Genomic DNA, 17354 nt, shown 5'->3' on the forward strand with positions numbered 1-17354 from the left:
GACAGGGCCCGGCAGGGACCTAGTCCCCATCTAGCTGCACCTCCCCTGGAGCGCTCCCCAGTACTGATCAGTGGGTGCTGATACTCATCACAAACCTGCTGTCCTCCTTTTAATGAAGTTAATTTTCTTGGCAGGAGCTAAGTAGCCTGACACAGTCAGACCCCCTGAGCCGCACTCAGGCGGGCTTCTCCTGATGAGGTTTTGATCATTAACAACAGAGCTTCAAAGCCCCTCGAGCTCCTGCTCACCAGGAGAGTTCTAGCTCCTGCCTCCTCAGAGGCCAGCGTGGCAGGGGTGGCAGCCACGTCCTTGCAAATGCGCCCCGCTTACAAGTTCCTGGAGCGCCCACCAAGGGGGTCAGCACTGCCCCTTCCCACCAAGCTCGGAGCTGCCGCACCCGCCCCCCCAGCCCCTGGTGCCAGCCCTGCAGTTTCTCCTCCCTCCCACAGCCCCTTCTCTTGCCTGAGCCTGGAGCAGGCCGCGGTTAGGACGGTGTCATCATCCCCATCTCTCCACATGCGGAGACTGAGGCCAGGGTGAATGGGCTCTCCAGCCCACCAGAGGACCTTAGGTGGGAGACAGGACTGAATAGCCAGGTTCTGGCTCACACCCCACACTGTGACAGCCTTCAGCCGACAACTAGAGCCCAGGGCGAGCTTCTTCTTCCCCTGTGTAGTCCCACTCCCTCTTTCCCCTCTCCCCACCCTCTCCCCCTCTCCCAGCCCCACAGGCACACCTCAGGCCTACAGAAGGGATGGGCAGGCCATGGCCCTGAGCCCCTGACAGAGCAGCTCAGGTGGGAAAATGCCTTCCCAAGACAGGGCCTCCAAACCTGTCTCCACCTCTAGCCGGAGAGCATGGGAAACTCCTTCATTGTGACTGTACCCTTTGCACTGGGCCTCTGAACACCCCATAAGAGTCACCATGGCCAGGGAGAGGCTATGCCATCGGCTTTTGTCTTTTCTTGCCAGGAGAAAGATCTTCAAATCCAGAAGCTGGCCATGAGAGAAGGGGCGGCACAAGTGGGTCTTGGGGGCTGCTGTAAATGCAACACATCTCCAGGCCCCACACGCCACAGGACCCTCAGTGGTCTCAAGGGTGAAAGTAGGACTAGGAGCCTGCAGAGGTCTCAGAGAGCAGAGGTCCCATGTGTCTGTCCAACCCATCAACCATTCAGGGACATGTACTGAGCACCCATGACCAGTCATGCACCAGGCTTGGCTCTGGGACCTCAGCAGTGAACAAGACAGACACTTCCCTGCCCTCATCGACCTGATGATGCTCAGAAATAAATTAACAACATAATTGCGGGGGGAGGGGGGGAAGCATACAAAGAAGAAGGCTTTGATAGGTAATAATCGTGGCCCTACTTGGAGCCAAAGGGAGCCTCTCCAAGGAGGTGAGATCGGAGGCACAGCTAAAGGCACAGAAGGAGCCTGTCCTCAGAAGAGCCTACCAGATGGTAGGAACAAACATGTGCAAAGGCCCTGGGGTAGAAGCATGCTTCACCTGTTGGAAAGACAGAAAGAAAGCCAACATGGCTGAAGCAGACAGGCCAAGACGAGTGCAGCCGTGAGGCAGCTGAGGTCAGCTCTTGTCGGGGTACCTTGGGGCTTGCATCTCTGGCAAGGGTCTGGATTTTATTCTAAGTATAGCAAGGAGCCGTGGAAGGGTTTCAGCCGGAGAGTGAGGTGACTGGATTGATTTTTTTCAAGTAACTCTGGCTGCCGCATGGACAGCAGCCTGCAGGGGAGCACAGAGGCAGGGAGCAGTGAGCAAGTGACCGCAGGGGTCCAGGCCGAGATGGCAGTGCAGGTGGAGAGAATCCACAGGCTGGGGATAAAGCCAGGGTCGTGTGCAACCTGGAGGCTAGGCAAGGAACAGGAGACGGCTGGCTTGGCTACCAAGCCTTCACATTTCCTAAGCAACCCCTGCTTAGCTTCACTCCTTGTATAATTCCCAGTGCTGCCCGGGCTGTCCTGAGAGGATGCACATCCAGCCCTGGGCACAGACATCAGGCATCGCCAGGTACCTCTGCTTCTTATCAGGCCATCACCAGGAGCCTGGAGTAGAACGAGCATGGCCAAGCCCGCCACCTTCCTCCCCACCCCTACCCGCGCACAGCCGGGGTGACTGCCCTCGAGGCTTCTACAGTGAGGGACGAGACACCCAAAGCCCCAGGCCCCCGCCGCCTCCAGCACACTGTGATTCCATGAAATCCGTACATGAGAGTGAGTGCATGGGCAGACACGGTGCCTGTGACTGCGGCAGGTGCGGCAAGGCAGCGGGCTAGTGCTGGATCAGGGATGTCCCTGATGAGACCCTGTGGCGCAGGGGTGCCGGTGGGTGACCCGGGGTCCAGTGACGGAGCAGAATGAGGAGCCACTGCTGAGTGTTTCTGAGGTGGGTGAAGGCAGCACGCCGGCTTGGGCTGGGAGGGAGAGCAGGTCCTTCGGAAACACGAGCGGAACTCACAAAGCTCTGAGCAAACCGGACTTGAAAGGAGTGGGTAGAAAGTGGCGTGCTGGGGTCGAACAGCCAACTGGACAAGCTCCAGGTGCGGGTCTCTGATGTGTCACCCCTTCTTGGGCAAAAGCCCCGGGGCTGGGGAACCAAAGGTCCACCCAGAGCCCCAGCAGGGGGCAATGCTGATGGCCAGCGTTCGCTCGCACTTCATTCATACCAGCAGAGCATCTGGAACAAGCAGTGACCACCCCTCTCCCTCTGGGCTGGGCAGACAGCATGAGGACAGGAGCTATGGCTCCTGTTTGCTGAGCACCTCCGTGGTACCAGGCACAGCTAAGTTCTCAATGGTTGTTACTTCACTTGGTCCTCAAGACAACCTGTGAAGGGAGGTGCCCTTGTCCCCATTTTACAGGAAGGAAAGCTGAGGTTCGCCACTTAAGTTCTTTGTTGAGGCACATCAGGGACGCCATGTGTTAAGAGGGACAGTGATAAATGGACGTATCCAAAAGAGAATCAGGTGGGAAATAATCAGGCTCTAGGACGTGCAGCCTGACAACGTCTTGCGGCGGGGGGGCCAGTGGCTGTCTTCCAACATTTAAAGGACTGGGGGGTGGAGAAAGCCTCAGCTCAGCACAAAGGACAGTCCCAGATCAGAATCGTAGATCCTTAGAGGTGCAGGGACTTCATCTGACACGCGTGGCCCTGAGGCCCCAGGAGGGGCAGGGCTAAGTCCAACTCTCTTGGTAAGTCACCCCGGCTGGGTTGGCCCCCAGCCCATCCCCTCCCGTCCTGTCTGCTCAGGCTGCCCTAACAAAGTACCACAGACGGAGCAGCTCAAACAGCAGACATTTATTTCTAACCCTCTGGAGGTTGGGAAGTCCAAGATCCAGGTGCTGGCTGATTCGGTTCTTGGTGACAGAACTCTCTTCCTGGCTTCTAGATGGCCACCTTCTTGCTTTATCCTCACATGGCAGAGAGAGAGAGCAAGTTCTCTGATCCCACCATGAGGGCCCCACCCTCAAGACCTCATCTCAACCTAATCACCTCCCCAAAACCCTACTTCCAAATACCATCACATTGGGGGTTAACGCTTCAGCAGATGAATCTTTGGGGGACCCAGGCAGTCCATGGCACCTCTCGACCTTCCCTGGCCTTGATTTTGCATGCCCTCCTCCAGCTCTGGATACTAGAACCCTATGATATCTGCTGACCCACATGGCTAGGACCCCAAGAGGGCCACTCCCTGGGGTGTGCAGGGGGGCTGGCTCCCACCCTCACCTCACTGACATGATGCCAAGGCACCACAGTGGATGTCAACAATGGGGCAGGGCCCAGGATGCTACCCACAGCCTCCTCCTGACCTTAGCCAAGTCAAGTGGCCACAACCACAATGACCATCCACTGGGGTGATCTTCAAGGGGCCCAGGGACAGGACGACATATCTGGGTCTAGGGATGTCCCCCAGGAAAGAGGGGGAAATGATATTTATTGAACGTTCCCCATGAATGTCCCTGTCTCAGAGCTGACGTTATAATAGGGCACAAAAGAGACCAAGTCCCTCCCTTCCCACAGCCCACCACCTCCAGGAGACATCCCCAAACACCAGACAGTGGGGGCACGTGGCAGGGCCAACCTCTTCTGGGCACTAGGGGCCTCCCCAGGGATGCCACATCTGAACTGAAACCTGAAGGAAGTCCGGGAGGAGGGCAAAGAGGGACAGGACTAGAGAGGCTCTCTCTGCAGGTCATGCCCAGGAAGCACGGGTGTCTGCAACACACGCACACATACTCACACACTCACTCATGCACACATCCTCACAAGCACACGTACCTGCACACACACACTCACACACGCACACATACGCACACACTCAATCGTGCACACATCCTCACAAGCACACGTACCTGCACACACACACTCACACACGCACACATACGCACACAGGCGTGTGCATGCGTACGCACTCACCCACACATGCACATATACACGCATACACATACACACACCCTTGTACACGCACATGCATACACAGGGCGGGGGTGCTCTGCCTAGATTCCATGGGATGCCCGAGGACCTCCTCGGCACTGCCCACCAGCCCACCCTCCCCCAGAGGTATGGCCACTGTGCCTGCCTGTCCCTGGAGGAACACTGGCCATAGGCGCCCTAAGCAGCCCCAGCTCAACGCTGTGAGCCATGCAGTGGCATGTGTCAGCCCTTGAGAGCCTTTATCAGGTACACAGGAGAAGCCCTGAGCCAGCCCTGAGCCAGCCCCGAGCTGAGGCTCCAGCTGGGGACTCAGGGACAGGGAGAGACGTACCCGCAGGTTGGCAGCCTACAGGCCTCAGGGGCAGCCCACGGGGTTGTCTGGACCACAAGAGCCCCGGGAGAGGCAAGCGAGGGCAGGTGCCCTGGGAGCCAACGGGGACTGAGAAGCAGCAACAGTTGATGTCTGCTGCCATGACAAGGAAGGAAAGCAGCAAAACCTAGCTCCGAGCCAAGTCAGGGTCACCTCAGCTCCTGGCACCAGCCCCTTAAATGGACACCGCCAAGACAAACACGGGGAGCCCAGACCACACCCCAGAAAATGGCCCTCCCTCTCTCGCCATGCCTCTGGGTCCTCAAACAAAACGACGAAGAAAGTCCCCAGCCCCAGTCCAGGAGCAGAGGCAAGGCAAGGCCTCAAGACTGAGCAGGAGGAACTCAAGGGAAGGAGACAGCCTACGAGGCCAGGCCAGGTCTGCAGGGGTTCAGGCCATGTGGGGCCAGCAAGTGGACAGGCTAAGCCAGAAGCTCCAGCCACAGTGGGAGTAAGGATGGTGTCCAGCCAGTAAGGTCCATGCCTCTGCCCTGACTAGGGTGTTGGTGGCACCCAGGCAGGCCCAGAGACCAAGGGGTGTCATGTACCCTCGGCAGGGGCCCAGGAGGACAGAACAAATGGTGGCCAGGAGAGAGGGAAAACAAACGCCTACTGAGTATCCTATGTGCCACCCCACACACACTTAACCCCAGTACAAGGCTGAGCACACCTCTGCTGGGCACCCCATGGACCACTACTTGCTGAAAGCCTCCTTCTTGCCAAGGATACATCACCTGTCTAGACCTAGCCACACAATACCAAGGTGGCCCCACTTCACAGATGTTGAAACTGAGGCTCAGAGAGGGCAAGCGACCTTTCAAGACCACACAGCTAATCAGTCCCAGAGCTGGGATTTGAACCTGGACCTGCCTGACCCCTTTCCACCCATACAGAGCAGGCAGGCTGGGCCAGGCAGGCTGGATTCCAGCTGCTCTGTGCGCTCGGAACAGCAAGGCTGCAGCAAGATTGCAATCGGGGGTGACGACAGTCTCCAGGGTCCCCGAACAACGGCCCACATAGAAGGCTCCAGCTAGCCTCCATAGGAGCCATGTGGTCAACACCAACCTGCTTCCCTGCCCTCCTGGGACACCCAGAAAGGCCGGACTGAACCCTAAGGGCTGTAGGAAGTGGAAGGGAGCCAAGAGCCCCTTGGGACCACTCGGGTTGCCAATGTAACAAGCGTCCCTACCTCTCTGCTTGGGCATTTCCTCAACTGACCCTCAAGCTGTCCTCTCTGTTGTCATTCCCAATCTTCCAGCTGAGGACACTGAGGTAACCTGCCCAGGGTCAAACCGCAGAGCAGGGACAAGAAACTCGGTCCTTGAGTAAGAGCACAAGGCTCCTTCTGCCCCCACCTTGGCTTCTGGGCACCACGTCCATTCCCATGTGGAGGAGGAGGAGGAGGGCCAGGCTGAGCACTGGCCAGGAACAGGCACGGGGACAAGCTGCAGCGTCTGGCTGCCTCTGCCCGGGACCGGCGAAGGACAGGTGTGAGGCAGACAGCACCGGCCAGGGTCTGGCGGCAGGAGGGGGTACAGCCTGGGCTGAGGACCACCCTGGGGCCCCAGCTGGCAGTCCCTGCCTTCAGCCCCTGGGAGCCAGCCTCGCCCAGAGCTTGGACCCAGAAACAAGTAGAAAAGGGCCATCTAATCACCGCCCAGCTACCCTGCCTGTGCTTCAGGCCCAGAAGGGAGAATCACGGGTCTTTCTCTTCGCAACCCATGGCCATTGGCCAGAAAACTGGCTGTTTATAGGTTGCAAGGAAGGTCTTTAGAGAACCCAGCTGACGGGATACTGGACACAGACCCAGCTGCCTTCCTGGACCCCATGCCTGTCAGAAAGGCCAGACCCCAGAGAAAGGGGCTGTCGCAAGCCAGCCCATGGCAGCGATGAGTGTCTGCCCTAGCCCAAAGCTGTCGGGAGAGAGAGCTGCAGCCATGTGGGAAGGCAGGGGCGAAAGGGGCCTGGGCCAGGAGCAGGGGAACTCTGTGAGAGGAACTGCACCACAGGGAGCCCTGCCGAGGCCATGGGCAGCACTGACTTGCTGAAGTCCAGCCGCGGGGGCTCCCTGGGGTTGGGCCCGGCAATGACCAGGCCTGCATGCCCATCTTCACCTCACCACTTAGGAAGCAGTCAGCCCAAGTCTTCTGAGGCTGCGCCTTTCCCATCCATTGCTTACAGAGGACAAGGTTGGTAGACACAAGACTGCCTCTCTTTTGGGAGTCCAGAAGAGGCTGGGAACCCAGGCTCCCTGACTTCCCCTACACACACCAAAGCCCAGAGCTTTCTGGGGCAGAGGGACAAGTAAATGAGTGGACAGAGGGGAAGTGACAGGAGCCATGGCTTTGGCCCAACCAGGATCCAATACCTAAAACTGTTCTGGGCTTTTTGTTTCTTTGTTATTATTTCAAGGAGTCACCAAGAAAATGGGAGGACTGTTTTGACATGAGTAAGTAGTTCTATCATTTGCCAAATACTAGTTGTCCCTCCTTCTGGGCACATAGTAGGACTGTGCTTCTTGGATCCCTTAAGACTAGCTGGAACCACATGACTGGTTTTGGCCAATAAGCTGTACAGCAGAAGTGACACATGTCCCCTCCGGGCTGAGACCCCCAAAGCTCTCTTTCCATGTGGCACGGCAACAGGCAATACTCAAGCTGAGTGGCCACCATGAGCCAAACTCCACGGTGACCCATGATGGACATACAGCATGAGCAGGAGATAAACTTTTGCGAGGTTAAGCCTCTGAAATGTTGGGATCGTTTGTTACTACAGCGTAACTTAGTCTTCCTCGCTGACACAAGGGAACCACAGAACAACACCAGCAGGCAGGGAACTGGGTAGCCAAGTCTAAAAAGATTCACACCCAGGCATCAGACTGGGTTATAGATGGTTTAGGAATAAGCAATGCAGACTAAATGTTCCAAGTTTTTAGGTGAGAGCATGTCCTCGTAGTGAAAAGGCCAAGTAAAGAAGGAAGATGGCTACTAGAAGAGACAAAGCGAGGGAATTTTTGACCTCGCAACTACAAGAATTTGGAAAGTGTCTATCTGCGCTTATAAGATAGAGCTCTGGGTGCTAGGGACGGTCTTAGCTGTCCTCCACGAGAAAACTGGAGAAATGGCCCCAACATGCTGCTTCAGATGGGAAGGCTGTTAAAGTCCCCAGGTCACCAGGCAAGGGAAGAGCAGCAGCTCGGAGGCAGCAGGAGGACAGGTGTCTCACTATGACCCACACACCTGGCATTAGGTGCCCATCTATTCACCGCCCATTAAGTCCAACCTCCCAATCTACAGGTAAAGCCATGGCACTAGGGATACTAAAAGGAAGCCTCTAGAACCCAAAATATGAAGATGTGAGTGAGGCAAGAGTATAGTCTATAAAGTGAGAGTGTGGGGGCGCCTGGGTGGCTCAGTCGTTAAGCGTCTGCTTTCGGCTCAGTCATGATCCCAGGGTCCTGGGATCGAGCCCCGCATCGGGCTCCCTGCTCAGTGGGAAGCCTGCTTCTCCCTCTCCCACTCCCCCTGCTTGTGTTCCCTCTCCCGCTATGTCTCTCTCTGTCAAATAAATAAATAAAGTCTTTAAAAAAAAATAAAAAAATAAAGTGAGAGTGTGTGTGCATGTTTGCACACCCAGGAGAGACCCTAGAATGAAGAACTCTGGAGCCTGGGGAGCTCAGCTGAGGGAGGATGGCAGCCACTCCTTTATTTATCGCTCACAGGCTGGTGAGCAATCCAGAGGGGGGACTAGATGGTTCCGTGTCCCCAGCCCCCTTCTAGGGCGGGGCCATCACCGCCTGCAGCCACGACACCTTGCTAGCAGCAGCCCCTGCGGGGCCAGGAAGAGTGCCGTGCACAGCCAAGTAAGACGGACTCTGCCATGGCCCCGCCTGGGGCCCTAGGTGGGCACAGTGGATGACATGAGGGAGGCAGGAGGGTTTGAAGAACCTGCCCAGACAGAAAAGGAGGTACAGGCCGCGTGGTGGCACATGCATGGGCCTTACAGTCTGGCTCTTCAAAAAGCAGATTCCTCTGGGAACTTCCTCAGGAACCAGCAGCTTCCAGGCCCAGGGAAGACTGCCGATGCATCACCAAAGAGCACGGGTAAGTCCGTGGAGGCCTGCAGGCTTACAGCGTGCCATCTCCAGAGCAAGCCTGGGGGACATGGACACATGGCCCCAAGTCCCACGTGACCCTAGTGGGTCCGGCTAAGACGCAAGGAGGCCACTCGATCAGCAGGACAGCAGTCAGCCGTGCAGAAGACAGGGAAGAGGGGACCATGTGCGCTGGCTAGGACGACAGGTGTGCCAAGGCACCCGCAAGGATGCCCGCATCCCAGTCCCCACAACTGTGACCATGTTAGGCTTTGTGTCAGAGAATTCAGGCTGCAGAGGGAATCAGCTAACTGTAAGGTGGGGAGGTTATCCCGGATTATCAAGGTGGGCCCAGTGCAATCACAAGGGTCCCGGGGAGAAGGAGGATGAAGAGTCAGAGATGGAGAAGGAGATGGGAGGACAGAGGTGAGACCGGGGTGACACCCTGTGAGAGGGACCCCACCCACCATCGCTGGCGGAAGACAGAGGAAGGGGTCCGGGAGCTGCGGAGGGTGGGCAGCCTCTGGACGCTGAAAAGGCAAGAGAATGGATCCTCTCCTCGAGCCTTCAGAAGGAATCCGCCAGCTGACACCTGGATTTTAGCCCAGTGAGACCTGTATCAGGCTTCTGACATGCAGAATCGTGAGATGATAAATTTCTGTTTCTAACCAACTAAATTTGTGGCAAAATTTGTTTCAGCACCCCAGGGAAAATTAATACAGCCGAGTGGATGGGAAGGATGGCGTGGGCCTACAGGCATCTTTACAATGTCACTAACCTCACATCAGGAGGACCCTGCCAGTGTCTCCGAGGCAGGGACCAATAGAGCCCCTCCCGGAGAGAAGGGGGTCTCCTAGCAGGTATAAAGGATTCAGCCTCACTGGCCATATCCTTCTGAACGGAAGCCAAGGAACTTGTCAGAGGCATCAAAGCTCAGGAAGGGAGACCTTCTAGCAGAATGTCTAGATACCAGCAGGCACATGAGGGGCAGGGTGACCCCCAGGAGGGACCAACATAAAATGCCCAGACTGTCAGATGGGCACCAACAAGCTCACTGTGTTTTATTTTCATTTGACTTCACTGTCTCATTGTTTTATTCTACGAACACCAAGCTATACTTGGGTAATTTTTACCCTGTCTTCCTAAAACATTTTTGTGCTTATTGTAACTAAAAGGAACATTACCTCACAATGTTTCTTCTTCTTCCTTCCTCTTCCCTAACTTGTTATCTTTCCACTCTATGACAGGTATGTCTACATTATAACCAATAACCCAAGTCTTTTACTTACAGTACAAGATAACTCTGTGAACAGAGAAGACTCTTGTTCAGCCGGCTCTTTTATGCATTTACTCATTTATATAATCTCCTTCAGCAAATACTTCAGAACAATATGAAATTTTTTTATTTGACAAATTAGTATTTCTTCTAGGACCCAGAAAGCAAATTTTCACTGTTAAGATGGACTTTGCCAACTAAATCTAAGACACAACATTTTAAATATCACTATAGTGTTGGTGCTTGCTGACTTTAAATCCTCATCAAATGCATTTTATTAAATGTGACCCATGCTTTTACATCAACTGACCGAGTATCTCAAAAGGTAGCCTGTCAGGAGCTTGTTTAAAATCAGCCTGAAGAAATTATAGGTATAAATCTCAGGACCAACAAATCGAAGCAGAGTCTCTTGTTCTCTTCAGCGATACTTAAGCATATCTCAGCATATAAATGATTCCATTTTTTAAAAAATAGTCTTGAATATCGTAAAATATATGCAACCACTAAGAGTAGCGTTTACACGTACTTTGCAACAATTTCAGAAAAAACCAGTAAGACATTAAATTAAAAAAAAAAAAAAAAAAAGGCTATCCAGCTGAACAGAATGGGGTCTCTCAGCACTTACAAAATACAGTGAGTGAAAAAAAGACTAGAAGGAACTAACTGGTAAAATTCTGAACAATTTCTGTTCTCCCTCGTGATGCTTTCCTGTACCTTCCATATTCTATACAATGAACATGCACAGCCTTTTCCTTTTCCACATTTTTTAATTGATTCATGCTCACTGTAGCGATGCATTTCTTTTATAATCAAGGGAGAAAATGTTTAGTGAAATGCTGAAAATGAAAAGGTCAGCAAGAGTCTGCTCTCAAGGAATTCACCAGCTTAAGAAATGATGCAGCTGGAAATATCAAGAGCCTCAAGAGAAGCTGAGATGGATTCACAGCTGGGTCAAGGGACAAGGAGGGAATTCGTGTTTACTAAACACCTACCACAGGCCTTCTGCAGACAATTTATACATGTCTCATCTCATTTAATCCTCACGATAATCCCACTTGCCAGATACTATGGTTGGTCCCTTTTAGCAGGTATGTGAACAGAAGCTCAAAGCAGAGCTAGGACACCCCCCGGAATCACACTACACATGAGGCAAGATGAATGTGAACCTGGTTTCTTGGGCTCCAGCAACCAATCTTTTGTCCCTGTATGGTGCTGCCACTTGGGCCAAAGTGGGGACAGCATCACCTCAATCCCAAACCCACTGGGGGTCCACTGGGAGCTTGTCCAGTCCACAATGGAGACTGAACCCCAGTGCACCTTTGCCCTCCATCCGTGTCCAGTCTCCATCAAGAAGTCCTTTCCTTTCCCACCCAAACTTACCACCCACGGCCAGCTGCAATGACTGTCCAGGCCCAGGAGAGAGAGAAGATATCCACCAAGCAGGACCACGCCACAGGGTGGACAGCATCCCGGAGCACAGAGGAAGGACATGCAGAGAGCTGAGTGCCTGCCCAGCTGAGCCCCAGGCTAGGGAGAAGGAGCCTCTGAGCACTGCTCCGCACTTCATGAGGCCCTTGAGGGGCTGGCTGCTCCTGTCCCTTGTAGACATCCAAGGGCTGTGCAAGGTCACAGAATACCAATGTGGATTTCTGCCCACACAGCTCATCAGTTGAAAGCATGTGCCAGCCTTAACCAGCACACACTCTGGTCAGTATCCTTCTTCCTGGATGGCATCAGATGTCCCTCAGTCACCACAATCCAACTCCCTACTTCTGGATGGGTACACACACTCCCTCTCACACCCTCTGAGACTGTCATCCTGCCATCCCTGGAGCCTGAGACATTTTTCCAATCATAAAAATAGAGAAACTGAGATCCCGAAAAGCAAGATGTCAACCCGAAGAGGCCCCTAGACGGAGCCCTGCGTCTCCAGCACAAAGGTACACTGGGGCCTGAAGACTGGATGGCCCACAGGTGTGTTTCGTTTGGCTTGTACTGTGTTGTTTAAATTGCTTGATTAGTTGACAACAGTAAGAAATCAGATTTTACATTAAAGTCCAGATTGGGGGGGTCCTCTCAAAAAGATAAAAAAATCAGCACATCTACAACACTAGGATTTTCATTCCCAAATGGCAAAATCGTCTAAAGCTGTGTAACAGCTGCTCTTTTGAATAGCAATGACCTCTCTGGACCCCACGCTCCAGGCCCTGCAGAGTCCAGCTGGCCGGTGGGCCGACGTGTGTTACCTGCCTGAGACTGTAACCCTGGGCAAGAGCATTATCTTCACTCTCTAGGGACCTGCTGATGGGAGAGGGGGTGGGGGTGGGGGGTTGGGCATCTTCAGGAGCAAAATGAATGAGCATGGAATACTCCACAGGGCAGAGGGGAAGCCAAAGGACGCAAGGTATGTCAACAGGGGATGTGGAAGAGCTGAAACGGCATGGGGAAAACACGGGCAGGGTCCCCAGCACGCTGTGAGCCCCTGAGCGCAAGAAACGCACGTGTCCACCTGTGTCCTCAACTCCCAAGCACAAAGAATGACTGTCCACAGAGACAAATGTGTGGAAACAGTGTCAAAGGAGCAGGGGGCACTGTCAAAACTGTGACATGTAACTGGGTCAGTCGGTGTCACCCCCGATTCCCATCCCAGGTAGGATCATTCCTCCCTAAGTCCCCCCTCTCCGTGGCTGGAGCCCACACCAAGCACTTGCAAGGAAGTGTGAGGCAAGCACACAGAAAAGCAGTCCAGGGGTGGGCCATGTGGGGGCAGGGACTGCTGGTAGGCTACTCAGACACCAAAGGACAGGGATTCCCCATACCTCAGTGGACATTGGACAATGGACATCTGCCCAGGCTAGAAGCAGCAGTCCCCATGATAGGAAACAGCAGCCTCACCCACTCGCAGCTACTCCAAAAGCACACCCAGAACTCTAGGTCTGTACACGTACCTTGGGCCTTCAGGGCTCACAGTTGGGGCTTCCCCTCCTCTGCGGCACCCAAGAATAGAAGACTGCCAAAGACCTTCTTCTAGCACAAAGTTCTCCCCAGAAAGAACGCTGGTCTTCTGGACACAGATCAGAGACTTCACCAAATCACCCTACCCTCGCCGGTACCCAAGGGCCCAGCAGCCAGCATATAACCCAAAGGCAGCAGAAGGACTCTGGGCTCAGTGACTGGGGCAATGGAGGTGGGGGGTGGGGGATGGGGGAGCTGGCCTGGAACCCTGAGCCAGCCCACTTCCTCCCTATACCCACTGTCCTGTCAGTCCCTCCTGGCAGGAATCCCTGCATCCCCTGCCACCAGCTGTGCCTCCTATCCTCACACTCCAGGGCAAGGGCCTCTGAGTCAACCCACGGATATGGGGAGTAAGGCAGAGGAGAGGAAAAGGTACCTGGGCTAGGCAGATACCAGGAGTGTGGAAAGAGCGTTGGGCCCTAACCAGGAAGGTGGCTGGCAGTACGCGGGAGGAACTCGGGTTCCAGAACCCAGCCTCGAGCCAGGTGACAGGGAAGGCAAAGAGTGACAAGGGGACAACAGAGGCTGCCGCTGTGGCGAACGCCCGCGCCGAGCACCTGTTGCCCCCGCGGGCGGGTCCGACCCGAGGCAGAGGCTGCCGGCCTCACAGGCTCGGACTAGGATTCCCCGAAGCCAGCCCGGCCCAACTTCTCTCCTTTCCTGGTCAAACAGCGCCCACCTCTGGCCCAGGCGACAGCGCCTCCGCCCGCGGCAGGGACAGCGAGAAAGAAACCGGCTCCTCCAAGCCGGGAGGAGGAGCACGGCAGAGACACGCGGGGCCGAGGCACTGAGTGGCCGCGAGGCGCGAAATGCGGCGCGTATCGGGTTGTGCTGCGGAGAGGGGAGACCTCGGGCTCGCGCGCCAGGCGCTCGTCGCTTGGGGACTAGGAAGACCCCGGCCCCTGGAAGTCAGGGGCGGTGCACCCACGCAGGTACCCGGCACGCAGACACGCCCACCCGCAAACACCCAAGAAACAAAGACGGCCCTGAGCCACACACGCCTGCGCGGGCAGCGCGGGGCGCACAGACGCACCCACCGAGCCGGAAGAGAACCGCTCAAGCCCGCGACACGCCCGGCAAGGAGCCCAGCTCGCCGCGCTCACAAGCTCTCGGCTCCAGCTCCCCCGCGCAGAGCACTCCCCGCGCCACCGCTCAGGGGGTCGGGGAGGACGCGCGCACCGTGCGTGGCACCGCGGCTGCCCAGAAGCACAGGGGGCTCCGGGCGGCCGAGCCCGTCGCAACCCCGTGGGTCTCCACGCCTCCTGGCAGGCCGCGGCCCTGTCAGCCCTGCGCGCCACGGACGCTCACCTTCCTGCACCGCCTGGAACGGGTTGTTGGCCTCGATGACCTTGATGGAGTAGGTGATCTTCTCGCTCTGCAGGATGTCATCGTTGAGGCTCAGGTCGGATACGGCCAGCTGGAACACCCTGTCGTCCTTGGCCGCGTTCTCCTCGAAGATGGCACCTGGAGGAGAGGAAGGGTCAAGACCTGGCCGAAAGAGCGCTCCCTCCCCACCCCACCCCCACCCCCACCCTCGTCTTGGCCCTCAGGTCATGGTGCTAGCAGGTTAGCTGGTTGTCTGATGGGAGTTTCAGACTGGGGTTTCAGCTTGACAGGATAGAGTAAGGCTTTCTTCGGTCAACCAGAACAGGAATGTGTCCCCCACACACAGAGCCATGTGCACACAGTTGACATGAGTTACACATGCACATGGCACATGCTGCCACCAGGTCACACACGTGTCTTGCAACCAAGCCACCTCATGTCCTGGGCCATACCCCACACAACGTACTGAGCCAAGCTGGGGCGGCCTCAGGCAACACCCAAATGCCCTGATATGGCCCCATGAATCCCATCGCAGGAGCCAGAAAGTTCCCCTGCAGGGCAATGTCCCTGGTCCCAATCCCAAGATGGAATGATGACTTCCTTCTGCCTTGAGACTCCCCCTTTGAGAGAAGCTGAGCAAGCAGGTCCCCAGTGAGTTTGCTGCACCTGGGGGCTTCTTTACACAGGGGCTTTGGAAGACCAGCAGGTCAGTCCCAGCCTGGCTCCCTGAGCACCAGCTCCTGCTCTCCATCCCTCCCCACTTCTTCTTCCTGCGGTTATGTGGGAGAAAAGGGAACTGTACCCTAGAGCCCTTGCCTTCAGACCCTGCAGGGTTGAGGAGCTCATAAGATACCGCTCTTGAAAGGGCCTTCTAGAACCGCGAACATCTATCTCCAGGGCAGCCTCCGGCTGGCCCTTTACGCGCTTAGCACTGCCTTGGCCGACTCTGCGCTTCCAGCGGAGATCGGTCCGATTCGCCAGAGCCTGGCCCCGCAGCCTGGGCAACTCAGGAGTCTTCCCCCACCCTCGCCAGGCCCCGAGGGTCCCCACGGTCCCGGGGCTGGGCCCGATGGTCCCCGAGCTCGGGACTGGGCGGGAGGAGGGAGGCCCCGGTGCCACGTTACACCCAGAGCCGCAATGCTGACCGCGAGACCCGAGCCCCCCTCCCCCCGAGTGGGAAGCAGGTTTGGCGCCGGGCCCCTGCGGGGGGCGTTGCAGCTCACCAAGCCCAGGCCTAGTCACTCACCACCCCTCCCCACCCCCAAACCCCCGCCCCGCCTGTCCCATCATCCCTGCCTTCTCACACCTCCCAACCCCCAGTTTCTCTGTGCTCGCTGGTCTTTCCCAACTTCCGGAAAGGCGACTGCAGAGGGGCTCCCCCAAAGCAACCGCTCTCGGGCCCGCAACCCGGCCCAACTTCCTGGGATTCTTCCCCTGTTGCCACCAACTCCCACACACTCCCCCTCCGCGCGCCCCCTCCTCCTCTCCTCTATCTCATCTTCTCTCCTGCTTCTCTCCCTCCATCCATCTCTTCCCGCTCAGCGCGCACACACACTCCTCCCCACCCCCCGCCGCCCACGCTCCTTCCCCCGGCTCCCACCACCTGGACAGTCTGCCAGCCCCCAAGACTTGGACCACGGGAAACTCTGGGACTGTCCAGGATTGGGCTGCAGTCGCCACAACCAGATACACAAACACCCACACATATACCGAGAGATACACAGAAACACACCGGGGAAACAGGCAGACACTGTGTCCACTCTAACAGGCTGACAGTCGTGCACGCACCAACACAGGCTCACATGGACTCACACATCCCAACGCCCTCTCGCAGTGACACCAACACGGTGCCAGGCGCACACACAGTGATACACGCTGACAACACCCACCCACCCACATTCACACACGGTTCCGGTCGGGCCTCTTTGATCCTGCCCTGCCAACTTGGCGAGACCCAGGGCCGTGTCCGCCCCCTACCCCCGCTGCTCCGAGCACGCCGGCGGCCCAGCCGGGGGCGCGGGTCTGGACCCGCGTCCAGCCCCGGGTTCCCCGCAGCCGCGGCCCTAAGTGTCGGCAGAGGCCGCAGGGATTGGAGCCCCGGGGAGCGGCGAAGAGCCCGCGGGAGCGCGGCGCGGCCCATGCACAGCTCCTCCGCGGGGCGGCGCGGCGCGGCCCTTCGGGGGAGCACCGCCCGCCGAGCCCCTCGGCCCGGGGAACCGCCAAGTTTGGACGCCGCGCACCCCCTACGCCGCTGTGGCCCCCGCCCAGCCTCTGCCCGACCGCCCGCCGCGCTCACCGATGTGGATGATGGAGTCGGCCCGCACCGACACGCACTGGCATATCCAGGGGAGAAGCCACAGCGTCAGCGCTTCCATGTCCCCCTGGCGCGCGGCTCATCCGCCCGGGCCCGGGGCGAGGCCGAGGGCAGCGCGGAGCGGGGAGGCGCCGGTCCGGGTGCAGTCCCGGGCCGCTCCCCGGGAGAGCCGAGCCCGCCCGTGCGTCTTCTCCCGCGCGCCCGCCCCTGCGCCCTGCGCCCGCCCCAGCCCAGCCCAGCCCAGCGCGGTCGGGCTCCCGCTCCCGCTCCGGTGGCGGCTGCGGCGGCGCTGGCAGCCCGAGCCGAGGCCGGTGAGGCGGGGGCGGCCCGCGGCGGCGGCGGCGGCTCTTCCCGCGGCTTGGGCGGCTTCGCAGGCGGCGGAGGCGGTGGCGGCGGCGGCCCGGCCGGCGCGGCGGCTCCGGGCTCGCTGTGTGTCTGAGCCCCGGCGAGGAGCGAACTGCGGAGGACGCCCCCTCCCCTCCCCCTCCCCCTCGGCTCCGCTCCCCCT

The 17354-nt window shown here is 57.4% G+C and overlaps 1 protein-coding gene across 3 annotated transcripts in view; it reads right to left on the reverse strand.

Annotated features, from left to right (window-relative positions):
- GRID1 (glutamate ionotropic receptor delta type subunit 1) overlaps nucleotides 1-17036 on the reverse strand; it is a 774024-nt gene extending 756988 nt beyond the window's left edge. For all 3 annotated transcript variants that reach the window (XM_032423996.1, XM_032423994.1, XM_032423993.1), the window contains exons 1-2: nucleotides 16829-17036; nucleotides 14515-14670 (exon numbers count right to left, since the gene is read on the reverse strand). In XM_032423996.1, coding sequence (XP_032279887.1) covers nucleotides 14515-14670; nucleotides 16829-16907 — 235 coding nt within the window. In that variant the 5' untranslated portion in view covers nucleotides 16908-17036. The remainder of the gene's footprint in view (nucleotides 1-14514; nucleotides 14671-16828) is intronic.
- Nucleotides 17037-17354: the final 318 nt, after the last annotated feature.

This window comes from Phoca vitulina, unplaced genomic scaffold (assembly GCF_004348235.1).
Source record: "Phoca vitulina isolate PV1807 unplaced genomic scaffold, GSC_HSeal_1.0 scaffold29, whole genome shotgun sequence".
NCBI classification, from domain to species: domain Eukaryota; kingdom Metazoa; phylum Chordata; class Mammalia; order Carnivora; family Phocidae; genus Phoca; species Phoca vitulina.